The sequence below is a fragment of the Tympanuchus pallidicinctus genome, unplaced genomic scaffold (assembly GCF_026119805.1).
Source record: "Tympanuchus pallidicinctus isolate F22 unplaced genomic scaffold, pur_lepc_1.0 scaffold14, whole genome shotgun sequence".
In the NCBI taxonomy this organism is placed as follows: domain Eukaryota; kingdom Metazoa; phylum Chordata; class Aves; order Galliformes; family Phasianidae; genus Tympanuchus; species Tympanuchus pallidicinctus.
In genome coordinates, this window is record NW_026294659.1 from 16,918,330 (window position 1) to 16,936,788 (window position 18,459).

The window sequence follows — 18,459 nt, forward strand, 5'->3', positions numbered from 1 at the left end:
CTGGCTGCCTAGGAGCTCGGTTTTCTTCTGAGGAGGCCAACTCTATTCCCTCTCTCATAACTGAGAGTGGCAAGGCACTGCTGGGGAGTGATTCACTTCCCTATTTCAAATCTCTGTTTTAAGGAAGGGAGAACTAGAGATGTCTATCTGCCTGCACTGGTGACAAATGGAGCTTGGATAACCAACAGAGATAAGATGCACTACATGAAAAGTGCTCATGTAAAGCAAGGGAAATCCAACCCTGTGCAACCCAGGGCTTGTAGGCAAGTTACTGGTCCCTTGCAAAGGAACAGCCTTTGCTGAGTGAAGGTAAAGGTGCTGGTAATTCTCACCAACTCACTGTTCTGCTAGTTGTTTTGTACTCAGATGTTCCTTGCCACACAGTGACCTGGCAAACAAAGTCAGCACTCCATGGCAATCTTGTTCAAAAAGTTCGTATATTTAATAACAGTAACAAATACATTTTTTCCCCTGGAATTTCCACTACTGTATTTCAAGAAGTCCCTTATGTGGCCACTGCAGTTTGACTGTACATAGCTACTGTCTAAGCTGGATACATGTTTATGTTTTAGCAGTGTAGTACTCATATATTCTCTATAAATATAATAAAAAGATTTAACATTTCTATTTTCATTCTGATTCTTACACATATTTACTGAGTTTTCACAAAAATACATGTCTCTTTCCTACCTCCCCCATCTTCTTATTGGGTTCCAAATAAACCTGAGTTTGTAGTTCAAGTCAGTACCTGCTATCTGTTGGGGTGCACAGGTCTGATGCACACACGTGGTGGTGTTGCCATTGTTCCTGCTCACCAGCTTTGCAGCACAAATACATTCTTGGTGTGAAGGAAAAGAAAACACTTCAATGTTTTTAAACAAAAGGAAGAGCTACAATGGACCCCTGGGATACATGGGTGTTCTGTACCAACAGAAGATGGCATTTTTCCATCTAAAAATGAGCCACCGCATTTCAGGCCTTTGTTAATATGCTGAGATTTCCATGCATATCATTTTACAACTGGCTTATGACCAAAGTGGTGCCTTCACCACACTGAGGCATATGGCCAAAAGCATTCGGACACTCCTGCACTGAATGATGGGCAGCTTCAAGGCTGTGGTGAAGCACCCTTCCGTGGGGATGAGAAGGGAGCCCTGGGCAGTCACATGCTGTTGGGTTTGCCAGCAAGCACTCAGAATACTCAACGGTCCCAATTATCTGTTCTGTCATCATCTGAATGGGTGACCTTTTTTTTTCCCAGCAGATTTTGATGATGGCCTAAGCTATACTGAGAACTGGGAATGTCTGCTGAGCTGTGGGCTCTGTCAGGGACCTTTCCACCTGCCTGTGGTGGCACTTCTCCACCTCATGAAACTAGATGGAAGGCTTGTCAAAGAAAGGAAACTCCTCACATTTGTACAGAAACCGAAGAAATGGGACCCCAAATCATTTGCAGTAACACTGGTAAAAAAAAAAGGGCTTGGGTTCCTACTGATGAAATTTAGGAACTATAAGTGAGATATTAGGAAGACATTTTTTCCTCAGAGGGCGGTGAGGCACAGCTGCCCAGAGAAGCTGTGGTGCCCCATCCCTGGAGGTGTGCTCAAGGCCAGGTTGGAGGGAGCCCTGGGCAGCCTGAGCTGGTGGGAGGCAGCCCTGCCCACGGCGGGGGTTGGGGTTGGGTGGGCTTTGAGGTCCTCTCAAACCCAAACCATTCTGTGATTCTGTGATTCTATGACAATCTGATGCAAAATCCCTCTATTTGCCAGCAGCCCCAGTAGCAGGGCAATGCTTCTGCTGCCTTGTTTGCAGAACGACATGAAGTGGGTGGGCGGCAATGGGGCACCTATGGGGGAACCAGATCAGTAGAGCTTTGCTGAGATGTCCCATATACACAAACACATACGCAAGCACAGTACACACAGTACAAAAGTGTAGTCTTTGGCTAAATCTTCTAGTTTATAGGAAATGGTGTGAACACAAAAACAGAACCAAAAATGTTGCCAGCCTCTCAGATCATTTACTTAGAAAAACATGACCAGTATGCAGAACATGTTGCTTTTTAAGAAACTTCATCTTCACAGCTCATAACAATACCAAATTTTTGGTAACCACCACTTAACCGATCTTGTAGTATAAAACGGCACTGGTTTGTGTGTCCTTTATGAGTCTCTTCAACTCACTGCAGTCTCTCAGAAAAGCCTTCAGGTGCTGTGTAGCTGTAACAGGGGCTAACACAAACCTGCACACAGGAGTGGAAATAGTACAGCTACAAAAATTGGAGGTGACCGGATTGCCTAAAGACAGCATGTGGTAATGGGGATCACTGACTAAAGCATCCACTTGTAAACCCATGACATGAATGGAACAGGCCTTCAGTGCAGTTAATTGTCTTGTGATGAGCCTTGTTTTTGAATAATCACGTTCCTTCTGAATGACACGATTAAACTATCATTTTCCTTAGGAACAAATGATGCCATTACTAGCTACTTTATGTAATAAACAGTAAGATCTGGTTTGACTTTCATTAGTATCACTTTTTCTGAATGTTTAGATCGCGCATGTCTTGATTCAAGCTTCTACAAACTTCATCTCCCTGGCAGTGCATTTTAGCAAGTTGATTTTGGAAACAGCATCTTGAGTTTTTCCCCTTGAATGATGCTTGTAACAGGACAGCGTACTGCCTGGCACAGGCAGAAGGAGCAGATAGTCTTACCATGGCCCCAGCTGGGACCAACACTCACAGCACCACACCGATCACCTTGCTGAATCACACTGGTAATGCTCGTTGCTCTTCCAATTAACTTTACTACAATACAAAATTTTGAACAGTGAAAATACATGTTGACATGGCTTTTTCAAGACATGTTTTACTGTACAGTCTGATGCCTAATGCTAATATTTCTTAACAGCACAAGCAGAGCACTCTTTAAACTTTAATACATAGGACAACCCCTTCCTCACAAGTGGACCTCCGATTTTCTACATTGGACCACTGAACTGTGTTATGTAGAGATGGTGACATGCCTGTGGCTTTCCCTTCTTTTTAAAAATAAAAAAGGCTGGGTTGCAGACAACAGAAATACAAATCCTGGCGTGCCAGACTAACACTGGCCACTGACAGCATCTGCATTGAACGTGATCTGCGTGGGGCTCATCTGTTGCAGCTGAGGCATCCGTGCTTCCAGCGGTTTGTCGCCCACCGACTGCATTGCCTGGTTCCTCTTCCGCAGCATCTGTCCAATCCCCATCATGGGGAACCTGCCCCTGCTTTTAACACAGTTGGGGCTGCCCAACAGGTTGTTGGAAACCAGCTGAGTAGGGGACACAGCTTCTTCCTTGGTGGGATATGCTTTTTCTTCGTATGTAAAAGAGACCTGGTTGGGGTGGATGGGGGATGTACTTCCTGGCTGAAAAAGCGGGGACAGTGTCCTTTCACTCGAGCTTTTGGAAGGAAAATTCATCGGTGAGCCTAAAATCTTGTACTGGTGGGAGGGGGAGACCTGGTCTGTTTGGTCCTCTCTGTCAACGGACTCGAAGGAGTGCACAATGTTCAGGATGAGGGGAGAGTCCTTGGCCCGGCTCCCGCCCCGCACCGGCTCCTGCTGGGGGGACTCCTGCCTCTTCAGGAGCCGGGGGGTCCTGGGCAGCGGCTGCTGGGCCTCCAGGTACTCCAGGGAGCTGGAGGTGATGCAGCCAGCCTTGGTGGCCAAGGGCTCGTGGAAGGGGCTCAGCCCACTGGTGGAGTCTGAAAGCAACCAGAAAAGGAACCAGAAGAGCAAATGGCATTCAGTAGCATCGCCTTCTCTGCCTCATGGCAGACATTACCTTTCACAGACTGCATAACAGCATGACAGATGTACCAGCTCAATCAAGTGGTCTCGAAGATGCACACAACACATCAAAGAATCTGATTCCTTGACCCCATTTGATACTTACACTGCTGATCACGAGTAACTTATCTGCCGCCTTCCTCAAATGCAGGAAGAGCATTTAAAGTGAGTAAGACAAGGACATGAAATAGGAAACCATGGATGTTTTCAGCTGTTTGTATTAATCATATCCTCTAAGGCAATGTCTGAGAAATCTCACATTTCTTTGGGTAGTTTTAGATGGGTCTGTGCACTGTACTCCCTGACACACCTACAAACATAGGGGACAACAGGGAGTTAACTCCTCATGTCTCTACTTGCGTTTCGGAATAAAATCTGTTCTTGGTTTCACACATGTAAATATGGAGTAACTGCATTGGCTAGATTCAGGCTGTTACAGTTGGAACAGATTTGCTGCACTGACTTCAGCAACAATCTTCCCTGAGCAAGGACTGAATATAAATGGAACAATCTTTTCAGGATTTGGCCCAATAATACAAAACAGCCCATGGAGAAGATCTGTTCAGTTTCTACAGAATGTTGGCACTCACTCACGCCAAGCTAGTTGCGAGAAAAAAAGTACATTTTGCTGCGTTTAGGAAACGCTAGCCAAGCAGCCTGCTTTGTTAGAATGCTCCTAACTGAAAGAAGAGTGGACTGGCAGCATATCTCTGTCTGTGACTTCTCCTGGTCTCAAACTGTCTAAAAGGGATAGAAAATAATGCAAGACTTTGGACATCAGGTAATAGCCACAAATCTCACGTGTATTTCTTTCCAAAGGGATGGTCTTGGCAGAGGTTGAGGTCTAAATGGATGTATAGGATGAAATCACTTGCATTGAGAGTTGCTTGGGAAAAGCAGATAGGGTTTAATCTGACTTATTTATTTCCAAAACTGGCCAAAATCACTTGACCACTTGAGGAAACAAGTGCCAAAACACAATTTCCATAAGCAGAGATATGCTTTAGCTGAGATCTGAATGATTTTCGGATTTCAGTTCAAAAAAGCAAGTAGAAGCCAAGGAGAAAAAATCAACTGCTTATTGTCCCCCTGTGCCTCTAAACAGCCTCCTGGCACCATATTCAGCATTTCAAGTCACCAAATTTCTCTGCGTGGCTCTGTAGTTACCTCCCTTGATCAACAGCTATGTCCCCTTCCTGCTCCCCACTGCATCTCCCTAGCCACATGCTCCCTGTTTTCACCACTGGCTGCTCTTCTCCACACCTCCTTAACCCTGTCATCCTTGGAGCAAGTCCCATCCAACCCTCCCCAGGCCACCTCCTCCCCTGCATCACGAATGCTTTTCTCCCCAACGGATGTCTCATCGTTTCCCTTTTCTGTTAATGCTCTTCCTCTTCCTTTCACTGCCAGTGGTCAGTATTCCCCTCTGCATTTCCTTTTGCCTGCCCACCTCCCCTTTCTCCACCACCAGTTGCTTGCCACCGCTTCTCCCCAGAGGCCAGCACTGATATGGGGTGACTGTTGATGCTTTCAAAGTGCCAATGTGCCAGCTGCCATGGTTTCCCTAGGATGTCATGTTCAATGTTTGATTACACGATTCCATCCTCTTTCACATAACCACATCCAGAGCAGGCAGCAAACACGAGGACCATTTACACACAACCACACCCCACACAAGACGTCGACACTACACGGGCCCATGCTAGCACAGTCACAGGAAGGCTCATGCCCATAGACAGACCAACACTTCTCCCACTGACCTTTCTCAGCACCTCCAGCCTTGGTAGCTTTTCGGTCCCTCAGCAGAGCCTTGGTGTTCTGTATCTGTGAGATAAGACAGGAAGAAGGCTGTCTATATGAAACTGGACTTTTCTCAGTTTTCTTTGGGAGCTGACGGTGAAGAATTTCCCCTTTCTTTTCTTGTTTTCTGAGTTTTTTGTCCTTTAGGTTGTAAAACAAACAAGAACAATCTGGTTTACTGAAGGAAATTGAAATGTCCTAAACCCCCCAGAGATACACTGCTTACTGAAGCTGGATTAAAAACAAAATATTTACAAGGAATTTATCCTGACTACTCAAAATAACTGCATCTTCCAAGTCATATTTTCCTCTGATCTGTTTGACATGATCAGAAAATCAAGCCTGTCTTCAGAGACCTTTTGTGCTAGGATGCCTTGTTCAAGCAAATACGCAAAGATTTATGATCTTTCAGATTTGAAATTTGCCTGCCCATTTAAACACACACAAAAGAACTGTCTTTGATTTCTGTTTATTGCACTTCCTTGAGCATTTCCAAAGGTGATCTGAAGAACTTTAATGTATTTTAAACTCTTTGAGTCACTCATCTTCTGTCTGCACAGTATCCTGAGGAACGCGGCCTTTGCTGCACATCCCCGAGCTCTGATTTCTGTGTGTATAATTCTGTAATTCAGTGGCCTCTTCTCCCACATAACAATAATAGGATCAGAAGTGACAGTCTCAAGTGGTGCCAGGGAGGTTAACATTGGATATTAGGAACAATTTCTTCTCAGCAAGAGCAGTGCTGCAGTGGCACAGGCTGCCCAGGGAGGTGGTGCAGTCACCGTCCCTGAGGTGTTCAGGAGCCGTGTGGATGTGGCACTGAGGGATATGTCTACAGCAGTCACAGGCATGGGTTGATGGTTGGACTGAATCACATCAGTGGTCTTCCAACCTTAGTGATTCTGTGGGGTCATTTTCTTAGATGGGCATCTGTGTGATGGAAAGCAATGTGTATGCATGTGTGACAGAGGGAAAGAATGCAGAAGACAATTTTTTATTTTTTTTTTGTCCACTAAACAACTCAGGAAACATGTTAAGACACATAAAATGAAAATAATAAAGCAGAACTCTTCTTGATCACTGCCACCTCAGACAGAATCAGGTCCTCTGCACAGATGGTGTTTGGCACTGCTGGGATCATTAATCTCTGAACTTTCAGAAGTCACAGAATCAGAATGAAGACCTTCAGGAAGATGTTCCCATTTTAAGTTTTATTACAGCAGCTGTGAGGTGACATAGGAGAGAGAGAACCAGGGACATCTCTGGGAGCATCTCACTGCCTTCTTCCTCTCGGTGTACTATCACAGATTCATTGCTCCCCAGCCTTCTCTCCATTCATCCCTTATTTCCTCAAACTGCTTTTCCCTTAGCCAACTATGGCTGGCTAACTCTTACACAGAATAAAACAACACTTTCTGGATCTGGATCAGCCATTGCTTTCCTTGTGCTACACCTCCTGGTCAGCCTGATGCCTTCCCCCTTGCTTTTACAGGCTGTGGCCATCTCAGTGACAGAACATTTATTCCTCTCTGCCTGTGCTGTGCTTGAAATAACACCACACCTGACCAGGAACACAGTCGCTATTGATGTTGATGAAATAATAACAACAGTAATAACAACAATAGCAGCAATAATAATAATGCTGTGTGAATAATGGACTACAACAATAAAGTCAGCGGGAGCTCCACATTTAATTTGGAGCTCACCAAACTATTTTTTCTCCCAAGGCTGCAAGACTCTGTTGCCAAGTTCAGCAAAGACTAGGTTCTACCACATATCTTTTTTTTTAAAGTGGGTGAGACTGCAAAGTGGGTGACTACATAAAGCCTAAAGGAGCCCATTAAAATTGTTTAACAACTCTGCTATTTGGGTAGGAGATTTGCATTTTGGTAGCTGCAGCATCTGTCAGCATGCAGGACACTGCAGCACTGCAATACTTTTAGCCTTTTTGCAAGTGCCAAACCAGAACCGCTAACTGCTCTGCTCTGAAATATGCAGGAGAAGATATTTGTCTGGAGAAGAGGAGGCTGAGGGGAGACTTTATCACTCTCTACAACCACCTGAAAGGAGGCTGTGGCAAGGTGGGTGTCAGACTCTTCTCCCAGGTAATAACCATAAGATGAGAAGGAATGGCCTCAAGTTGTGCCAGAGGAGGTTCAGGTTGGGTATTGCGAACAACTTCTCAGCAAGAGTGGTGCTGCAGTGGCACAGGCTGCCCAGGGAGGTGGTGCAGTCACCGTCCCTGGAGGTGCTCAGGAGCCGTGTGGATGTGGCACTGAGGGACGTGGGCAGTGGGCGTGGGGGGGGTGGGCTGGTGGTTGGATTGGGTGACATCAGAGGTCTTTTCCAGCCTTAATCATTCTATGATTCTTTGTTCCACATGCCCATGACTTTGTTTTTACGCTGCTGTAATGTTTTACTAGCAGCCGCAGCACAGTTGTGTTGTACAATTGAAGCACTGATGAAAAAGTACATTCACACATCCGGCAATGAATTACTATATCCCAGAAGAATGCTGTAAATAATTTTATTTTTTAAATTTACTAAAATTCCTTCTCTTTGATGATCATTGTAGGATGGGGAACAATGAAAATCCTAAATTCCCAAGTTTCCACATGCTATTATATTTTAAGAAGGAAAGGAAGTGTTCCTTTGGGGGAGTTACAGAAGTTCACTCCTCACCGTGCTGTAGGCAGCCATGCAATGGCATGCTGCTGCACAATGAAAGGGTTGTGCCGGTATGTTATACTTGAATAGGTTCAGCATTACATCAGCCTCTGCTATTTCCTGTCCTGACCTCGACCCTAAAATCCACACTAGTCCTAGCAATGGACTTGAAAGGAAGATAACAGGTATTTGCCTTGGCCATGCCTGATATTGTGATAGGATGATGATATAAGTTCTTAAAATCACAAATTCCTCGAGCCTGAGCCCACCGGCTCGTCTAGGGAAAGCAGGAATCCTCAGCACTGGTCCCTGGGTTTGCTGCAGGAATGACTGCTCACCACTTGTGGCCTCTCCAGCAAAAAAAGACACTGCTCAACTGCCCCAAGCGCTAAAGTAAGGCCAGCCTGCAAAGCCACCCAGATGCTTAGCCCTGAGAGAAACTCTCAGCACCTCAGACCTGGCACACCAGTGCTACCACCCAGTTTCGGACACTGAAGGGACAGGTGGGCTAGGCCTGTCCCCTGCCCATGTGCTACATTGCATGGCCCAGCAACAGCCTGTGCTGCTGGCAGCTGGTCATGGCGCACAGAACGTCCTCATTTCACATGACAGAGTGAGGTGGAAGAAACACAGTCAGCTGCTTCTGCCGTGCCTGACCACCTCTCTCCTGGTATTGCCACGGCAACACAAAGCCATGCTGCCTTGGGGACATCTGACTGGGAACCAGGTAAAGCCTTTGAGGTAAAGCCTCTGTTTTCAGGCTGGGCACAGAGGATGGCAGGGGGACCATGATCACAGCTCATGAATCACTCCCAGCTTATGAATTGTGTCACCCTGAGCTCCTGCAGCACCTGCTGATCCCAACGGCACAATCCAGACACTTTCATCCATCCCCCTGACAGCATTTTAGCAAACATCTACCACAGCTGTAAGCAGCAGGAGCATCTCGGGGCTTGCATTCACCCAAGCATGCCACTTTAACTGTCCTGGTGTTATACAATCCCCTCGTGTAAATACAGCTAACGCAATATCAACATGCTTTATATTCAGCTGTGCCCATGTAGAAAGAGATTATACTGTATCATTATCACAGTGTCTGCACTGAGATTGCATTAAGGTAACTATTTCAAGAAAGAAAAGACACACCCTCATCCTCTAAATAGCTACTTTGGGACTAACTGTGAGCACAGGAGAGGCTCTGGAGAGAGCCTTCATCCCTAAGGATGCATACAAACAAAACTAGGGTCGCTGAGTCGCACCATTACTAGTTATGCACACTAGCTCTGTGCAGGTGCTCACACAGGCCTTGCTGCAGACTCCCCTACATGCAGCATGGATGCAGAAGCAGTAAGCCAGTGCCTGAATGCTATGCAGAGTACTCCTGGGGCTCTCGGGCACTGTGCAGGGAGGCAGCACCGGCAGCTGGAGGAATCTGAGCCTGGTAGGGTCAGGATGCACCAGTATGCCTAGATACCTGCCTGCATCAGGATGCAGGATGCCTGCATCGCAACCTCTGGGGACCTGCCTGAGTTCTGAGAGGACGTTTGCCTGCAGCAGTTTGAGGTAAACTGCCACAGAGCATTTTGAAATACAATATTCACTGAGTCTACCCACTGCTAATACATTTTAAGTAAGGTGGTTTCAATTTATGTGAGAAAAGAATGGTAAAAGTGCTTTGCCCTGATATTTCCATCTGGCTTGCGACTCAGCTGTTCTATTAAATTTGCAAGCAGTCTTTAAAATAAACAAAACCAGCCACGAAACAGATCTGTCCCTGCAATTAAATCATCAATCCAGCACTGAAGAGTAGCAAGCTCCTCCGGAACACTGCTACTCATGTTGTAAGATACAACTTGTATAGTTCACAACCCTTGTAACTTTAGTGCTTCACCAAGTAACAGCCAGAGAACAAAAATCCAGACAGGCAGACAGGAGAGGATTCCTTTAATATAAACTACCTCCTCTAATGCGGGCAAGAAGACCGGAGACAGACTGAACAGTAACCCGGTTCAATCTTTGCTCTGGCCAAGGGAAGTCCCTCACAAGACAGTGGGCTAGTTCTCAATCAGTTCTGCTGGGAAGCAAACAATTCACTTGGGCAGAGTTTTGTGCTAATATAGTTTTACTGTTACTAATAGTTAAGCCTGGGCTCTGCCAGGTCAGTGCACTCTGCTACGCAGATCTACACCAAACTATCCTGGAAGGTGAACCCTGGCAGTCACTCAGCTTTTTGCCCTGCACCACCAAGGTCTTTCAACTCAAGAAAATGAAGAAACGGTTTTCTAGAGCAAGTTGCAGCTCAGAAGGAAATTAAAGGGTCCCCTGAAGAAATTTTGTTTTACTTTGCTAAACAGAGGATTTCTTTTCCTCATGAAAGCTGAAAGTCATCTTGAAACTTCCACTCCAGGCGGCTGCTATTTTTTCTTTCAAAAAGAAATTGAGAGAATTGTTCCGCGCGGATCTTTTTTTTTTCCTCACAGTTCCAGAAACTCATTGTCTTAATTGCAACTGTTGGAGATCCTCAAATTCAGCCTGCTTTTCAAATACCTTAAGAAGCTTTAATGAGCTTTACCTCATAGGAGTCTTTATTTGCCTTGTACTTGTCAATCTGGTACAGCTGGTTCTTGTGGCAAATATTGTCCTGGAGTTCAGACTTCTGTTGAGAGAGGAGCACAGAAAATCAAAGTATGTAAGATAATTAGAGAAAACTGATGTTTAGCTACTGCTTAATGGACCATGTCCACTCTAGGCATTCAGTAGAGTCGCATCAACTTATGGAGATGATTAATATGATCCATTACGTTCTAAACATCATTGACGCCATCATTAAAACGTACTTGTTATGAGAACTGAAAAGAGAGAAAACTGAGAAGTTGTCAGAAGAAAAGGTAATCCGGGATAATTTCTCAAAGGGAAAAAGCATTTCATAAAGAAAAAAAACCACCCTACTGACAATGTGATGTAGGAGCCCACAGACTCTTAGCTGTTTAAGACTTCTTGCCTGAACAGACAGTTATGTGGAGAGGCCATGAGAAGAGAGAGTGCAGCTTGTCTTTGTGCACCTTTCCCATCCTAATACTTGAGCAAGTATGATGCAAAACACAGCTAGGGAGTTCAGCTGCCCCAGATGTAGAAGAAAGGGTGGTGTGGCAAGGTGATTGCTCCCTTCAGCCACTCACAGAGCAGTTCCACAGCAGAGGGAGGGAAGCACAAGGTACTGCAGGCTCTCAGGGGTGTTCCCTTCAGGGGTCTCAGCTAGGTGAGCTGGGCAGCTGTGCACCATTAGCACAGGCACTGAAGGGCATGGATTTTACGAAGAGCAATGCTAAAGAAGAGAGAAAAATGGTCTGGGAGAACATTTGCCAAGTCAGGTGGGCTAAACTGCATACACATACGCTGACTGCACAACAGCCTATCCTGGGATGGCAAATTTATCACTAGTTTTCTATGGAGAACTAATGCACTTCTCTGGAAACACTTTGCACGAGATGTAAAGACTATAAGTAGTTATCTCAGTAACCTGGAGAATTATTATTTGAAATAATGCTTTTAGTTTGCAAGGAATACCTCCGTTTCATGGCTACTATGACAGAATTGGGAAAAAATAAACCAACATGGGTAATGCCTTAAGAAACTTTTAAGCATTTTTTTACCCTCTCACCTGCTTGTCCAAAGAATCAACATCAAGCAGTACTTACTCTAAGGCTTGCCAGGTAGCGCTCCAGCTTCTTATTAAGAAGAAAGTAGATAGCAAGTGTGTGACTTGCCCTGTTTGAGAGCACAGTGTTGATGACATCGCTGTTCTTATAGCCAAGCTTCTCAGTCATATGGAGCAGCACGCTTTGGCTGAGGTCCTCCAAGTGGATTCTGCAGAAAGAAGAGAAGCAGAGCACATTGCTTCTACTGTCTTCCCAGTGACAGAGCCTTGTTAGCAACACTGGAGAAGGGATCTGGAAGGCTCAGTAGTGCAGCCATGAGTAGGTATGAAAAAGGCAGATTGCTAGGGAACCACACATAAGATGGAACATCCTGGCAGTTGAACAAACAGAACTCTTCCTGCCAGTTCAAACTGACCTTATGAAGGGAAATGGCACTGTGATGCTCAGGATGTCTCACTTTGTTATTCTAGATGTGATCAATGGTGATGAAAACCATCAAGAGAATCCAGCTGATTTTGAAGGAAAAGAGGCAAAATCTATCTTAGGTAGTGACATTTTGCTTTCTGAAATGATTCTTGTAACCAAACACCAGTGTTCAGCTTCATTCCTCATCTATTGCACAATATTCATGCACAAAATAGCTAAAGAAATTTACCACAGAGAAAGATGACATATAGGAAGGATTATTACAGCAGCTCTCAAAATGGTAAAGCTGCTATTATAATCATGTTGGTTAAAAGCAGAAATGCAATACAAGTTTATGGATGTGCTTTTCTGTAAAGTCTGTAACAGACTTAGCCAAGGTGAGAAATGCAGTACAGCAGCCTCTGAAATGGTAAATAACTTTTGCAGACTATGTTAAAAACAGATTTTCCAGAGGACTCTTATTTAGGCATCTAAATGTGCTGGCCAGATTCCCAGATGTACCCATCAACTCCTATCCATCTCCAAAGAAATGCTGGATTTTGTTTGCTTTCTAAAAAATATTCCTTGCTTCCAACATCAAGCCTAATATTTGCCCAGGGCAACTCAGGGAAGCTTAAGTTATGAGCTATAGTATAGTATAGTATATATAAAGGTATAACTACCTACGGTTCTCACCCATTCTCTGCTACATCCTTGTTCTGTACACCTTTGCCATGAGGAATGCCTGGTGTGCAGTCTGGGTCTAATATGAGAAGGACTTCGACAAGATGCAAAACAGAGTATGGAAAATCTCAAATTACTGTTTTCCTTTACTCAGCACTCTTATTAACACGCATTCTGCAGCTAAAGAATGCTTGGGTGGTTTTCTTAGAGTTCATAACCAAAACGCATCTTGGCCATTGCACAGTAAGGCATCTGGACAGCAAAAAAAATTTAAGCAATTTCTGCTTGAAGTGCTGAGCAAAACTGGAAATATTTGCTTGCCTTTAGGGAATTTCTTTAATAACAGCAAGCTTTTAAAAAGCCTGAGAGAACATTCTCCTGAAAATGTAGTTTCTGCTGTTATTCTACCTTATCTCCATGCTTTGTCTTTTCCTACTATGTTCCTGTCTCATTAACTATGGTTGTTACCTGAAATTGGTAGAAGAGGACTGCAAGAACAGAACATAGCTTCTTGTTTGTGATAGAAAGCACGATTCCTTGCAAATTAAGTAGTGGGTATTTCAGAACAATGTTGATATTATCTTACCCACATTTGCACACTAGCAGAAACTTGGACACCCTGCTGAGTCTGACCCCAGCAATACTTTCTGAACAAGTTTAAAAAGAGGCAAGCCAAGTCTTTAAATATTTCAAACTCTACTGTATTTTCCCTACAAGTCTTCAGTATGACAAATTCTAGGTAGGCCAATCTTGAGGAATAAACTAATTAAATTGTAGAAACATAATTAAAAAAAAAAGTAGGTAAAGAAGGATTCTGTATGGCTTTCATCCTTTACAGCTTCATTGACTTCAACATACAATTTGGGTTCTGACAGAACGAGTAGTTACTTTGCTCTTGTTTTCACCTCAAACAATGAGAAAAAACAGTGCAATGAGGAAAAAAAAAGTAACCAATTTCTTTAATAGGAAAGGGTAGCATTCTGCATTAATGAGCTGTTTAAAAGTGTTTGTAATGGGAAAGAAATACTACCATCACCCTATCTGCATAAACGCATGAACAAACATATGCCCTCTCTATAGTTCAGCTCTGCGTTTTCTTCTGTTCTTACATATGATTTGGTTGCCTTTAGGAGAAAATGATTAATGGGCACTCCATAAGCACTGTGGCATAGCTATTGTATCTAGTAGAGGCCAGCCTCTCATGAGTCTATGACCTAACTGCACCAGTGAGCAAGCTCTGAAGAGGTACCTCCATCACAGCCTGACTAAGGCCTGATAACTGCAAGCTAACAACTCAAAAACAGAGGCATGAAAATGCACCTGCAAATGCAGAAGAATTCTGAAATCACATTCAAGCCGTATTTCTTTCTTTTTTCCTCTTCCTAGATAGAACACACTCAGCAAGAGAATTAAATTACCCATACAGCTCTCAGTTACACTTACATTCATTTAACAGATGCCACGTTTAGTAGATTGATTAGACTCATTATGGCAGTGATTTCATTAGCTTAACGACTCATTCAGTTTACACTTGTTTTCTCCTTCTTTACCATATAATGTTCATATGTAGAGTGCACTTCAGTACAGTCCAGTGCACCATGGAAACTCAGATTTCCATTTGTTATACAAATTAACTCAATTGACCTTAAATTTCAGGCAGTAATGCTGAGATAATGAGTCTGCCTGTTCTCCGTCTTGCTCCCTGCAAAACAATCCTTCTTATGGGTCTGAGTATTGTGGTTGGCAATTCTGTCCAAGGCAGAGGGTTGGAACTAGATGACCTTTAAGGTCCCTTCCAACTCAAGCCATTCTATGTATGATTCTATGATCCCACTGCATGCAGTTAGCCTCACATATGCTTCAGTGGATGGATCTAGCGATGTCACCCTTTGGGTAACAAGTATCCAAAATGTTCAGTGTCTCTCCAACCAGATTCTGTGAGTGAGAGACATCTTATTCTGCTCAGGTCAAAGAAATACATAGTCACAATCATTGTCCACAACACAATACTTGAAACACTAACTCTGGAAGGGAAATGCCTGCTGGTAAACTACTGCACCTCAGTTCCCTGTGCATATAGAAGGAAAAGTGTCTCTCAGCCCCACAGGGGTAGGTCCTCCAGTTCTTAAACATGTCCTATTCACCTGGCTAGCAGTACCAGAGGGGAAAACAGGTAGGGAGGCACTTTTAACAGCAAAATTGCAATTTCAGGTGAATGCTCAAGGCTGTCTGTACGCACGGTCTGAGCTTGCCTAGGCACTTAGACCTTCAGGGCATCAACACAGAAAGATGGCCTATTTGGTGAACAACAAATCACTTTGGAGTGGGGACAGTGGTTCTGACATTCAAAGAAAGACTGTCACACCCCTAGGTGTATACTGTATCAGGATCTAGCACTTGACTAAATAGTAGGGTAGAAGTCAGGCTCTTCTCATAGTGATTTGCCTATTAGTGAGTTAGGACTGAAATTTTGGAATATTCTCAAATTTTAAGCTCCAAAATTAAGCTTTAAGTTGCTCTATCTGCCTCAGTGCTGGATTGCATATTGGCCTGCAAGCTAGTAACTGCTACAACATCTTCTGCAGGTACAACATTGTGTGTAAGACGCAGCGGAAAGGCTTTGATGCAGGAAGGAGGTTTTATCAGATCAAATATAGACATACATTTCTAAGTGAGTTGCCTGAGGCTCCATTTACAGTCACAGGAAAGAAAGCAGAATCTCCTGGGCACAATGTCACTGCTGCAGAATCAAAGAGAAGTCAGACAAATCATTCTGTAAAAATTTTTCTCTGTTGACTGTAATGAGAGCCCAGGTTGACTGGATCATGTGAAGACTCCATACTAAAGATGCTGAAAGTTAAGAAAGATTATTTCTGAAGTGGACCAGAAGTACTTTTCTTTCTTCCTTGTTTTTCCTTAGATTGCAATTTGGTCTGGACATGAGATTCGTTATCTGTTTGCATTTAGTCCCGCATTTAGTACTGCACAGGTATTAAAGATCAACAACCAACAAGGCAAGATGATTTAACTCTGAGCTTTCTCACCATGGTCTGCATGTTTACCTAATACACAGAACCCTCACACATGCATCAGAAATGGGTATAGCTATTGGAAAACATCCTGGCTCTACTGACAAATAAGAACAAGACTACAAGTGATGTCTTCGTACACGTCCATTTTAAGCTCACTTGATCTGCACTTCAGACTACCTCACAACTGTATCATATGCCATCTTCTAATTTAAGCTACCGTTTTTGACCACTTCGGGAAGCACACATTTAATGACCAATCCTTATAACTTTAAAAATTGAGTCAAAAAAGCAACCTCAGAAAATGCAGTGGGATGCTGTCATATAAAGAATGAAAATGTAGCATCAGAGCTGTTCACATTTTAATGTACATACACACTGGCAGGTTTTCTCCACTCTTTTGTACCTGTTTGGATATGGGACGTTAGGTGGTGCTCTCCCAGGGTAATTCTCATTAAGCCACCGATTCGCAAGTGCCTGCTGGATGTTTGGTCTCTTTGCAGGATCTGGCTCTAGTAGAGAACGTAGAAAGTTGATGGCCGCTGTGAAGAAATCAAGAAAAGACAATAGCTATGTCATATATGCCATATATATGTATATAAATCCCTATGCCCAGGGAGGTGGTGGAGTCGTCGTCCCTGGCAGTGTTCAAGAGGCATCTGGATGAGGAGCTACAAGATATGGTTTACTGCTTGTGGTAGCAAGGGTAGTGGGAGGATGATTGGACCAGATGATCTTGTAGCTCCTTTCCAAACTTGCGATCCTATGATTCTATGATATACTTTATGACTTAACACAATAGTCGGGTTGTTATGCCATGTAGCCTGATCAAGAACTAAATGCTAAAATACTAAAATGCAACTTTTTCTATACAGTATGCTCAAATGTCTGAAAAACAAAGAAAGCTTGATACAGGATTGGTAACTGAAATAAACAAAGATTTATAGTTATAAAGAGGACGAGAAAAAGCACCTTTTGTTACAGAGCTTGTTTGAAGTTTCTGAGCAAGCTAGTCAAAACTTATTCATTTCTGTTTGAGAAATGAGGTTATCAAAAAATCACTCATACAGAGTACAGAACAGAAAGACAGACAGGGGCTGAGCGGAGAGGAGGGGAGGGATGGAGAGCTGGGAGGAAAGACATGGAAAACTGAGTTTTCTGCTCCCATTGACAGGAGAAATTCTCTTCTGGCTTCCATCCAGACTACAATCAGTTGCAGGAGGTTTTGGCCAAATTAAAAGAGTAAAATTAATGGGCTTCATTCTTTTTTCAAATACTGAACTTTCAAATTCCAATGACATTCAACCATCCCTTGGGATTTTCTTGCAAAAAAACTCAAAAGTAGTTTTCCTGTATTTGTAAGTCATGCGCTTCTTACATGCTTATGAACAACGAAATCAAGTGATTTGCTTTAAGACTCAAAATAAGTCAATGTCTGAGCTTAAGATAAATTCTGTTTTAACTGTTTCTAGTCTTTATTCCTCAAATTATCAAGGTTACATTCAGCTTATCAACTACAAATCAGTGACAAGTTAAATATGTCCTCTACCATTCCCTACAGAAAAGACAAAGAAACCTAATTCTGGGAAAGCCAAAACCAGAATGATTTTGTAGAGATACAGTGAACTGAGATAGCAAGTGCACCCTGAATGATGTCAATGGCAACCAAAAAACAGAAATGATGGCTGCAGCAGGTTTCTCCAGCTCGAAGGACAGCAATTTGGAAGCTTTTTTCCACCTCATTCTGCTACAGAGCTACAGTTCACTCTCTAGACTCTACTGTGCATGTTTATCTACTTGAATCCAAATTTTGCAGAGATCTTGTGTAGAGACCTTGGGCAGTAGTAGTAGGACCACTGGTGTACTTTGCCCATGTCTTGGTGAAATATTTAATATCCTTGGATTTTTCTCAAAGCCCATCACTGGAGATGTTCAAGACCAGGTTGGATGGGGCCCTAGGCAACCTGGTCTGGCACCAGATCTGGAGGTTGGTGGCCCTGCCTGTGGCAGGGCGGATGGAACTTGATGATCCTTGTGGTCCCTTCCAACCTCAGCCATTCTAGGATTCTATGTGGGAGTTAAAGAGCCTGAAATGGAAATACCGATCCCTATTCTGGAGGACAGCAGCCATGATTCATCTTCTTCACCAGCACCACTGTGAAACCCTTATGAATGCTTCCTCCCATATTCAGCTGAAGGAGAATGATATGCCTGCTCACAATGTGTTCGTCTGGAAACAGGAGCCTAGATGCAGTGCCATTGCCTTTATGGGGTTCTCTTCTACAAGACTTCTTTGTGTTTGCCTGGCTGTTGACCCAAGCATTTTCAGATCTCTGAGCCCAAAGTGACAGGCTGGCTGGGCTGATGCATCAGAGCAGAGCA

The 18,459-nt window shown here is 43.7% G+C and overlaps 1 protein-coding gene across 3 annotated transcripts in view; it reads right to left on the minus strand.

Moving 5' to 3' along the window:
• Positions 1-411: 411 nt before the first annotated feature.
• The window catches only part of HUNK (hormonally up-regulated Neu-associated kinase), a 57,144-nt gene continuing 39,096 nt past the window's right edge, over positions 412-18,459 (minus strand). The window contains exons 6-10 of one of the 3 annotated variants that reach the window (XM_052674077.1): positions 16,484-16,619; positions 11,999-12,167; positions 10,873-10,956; positions 5,594-5,774; positions 412-3,748 (exon numbers count right to left, since the gene is read on the minus strand). In XM_052674077.1, coding sequence (XP_052530037.1) covers positions 3,105-3,748; positions 5,594-5,774; positions 10,873-10,956; positions 11,999-12,167; positions 16,484-16,619 — 1,214 coding nt within the window. In that variant the 3' untranslated portion in view covers positions 412-3,104. The remainder of the gene's footprint in view (positions 3,749-5,593; positions 5,775-10,872; positions 10,957-11,998; positions 12,168-16,483; positions 16,620-18,459) is intronic. The other 2 variants (XM_052674078.1, XM_052674079.1) reach the window with 2 other exon arrangements.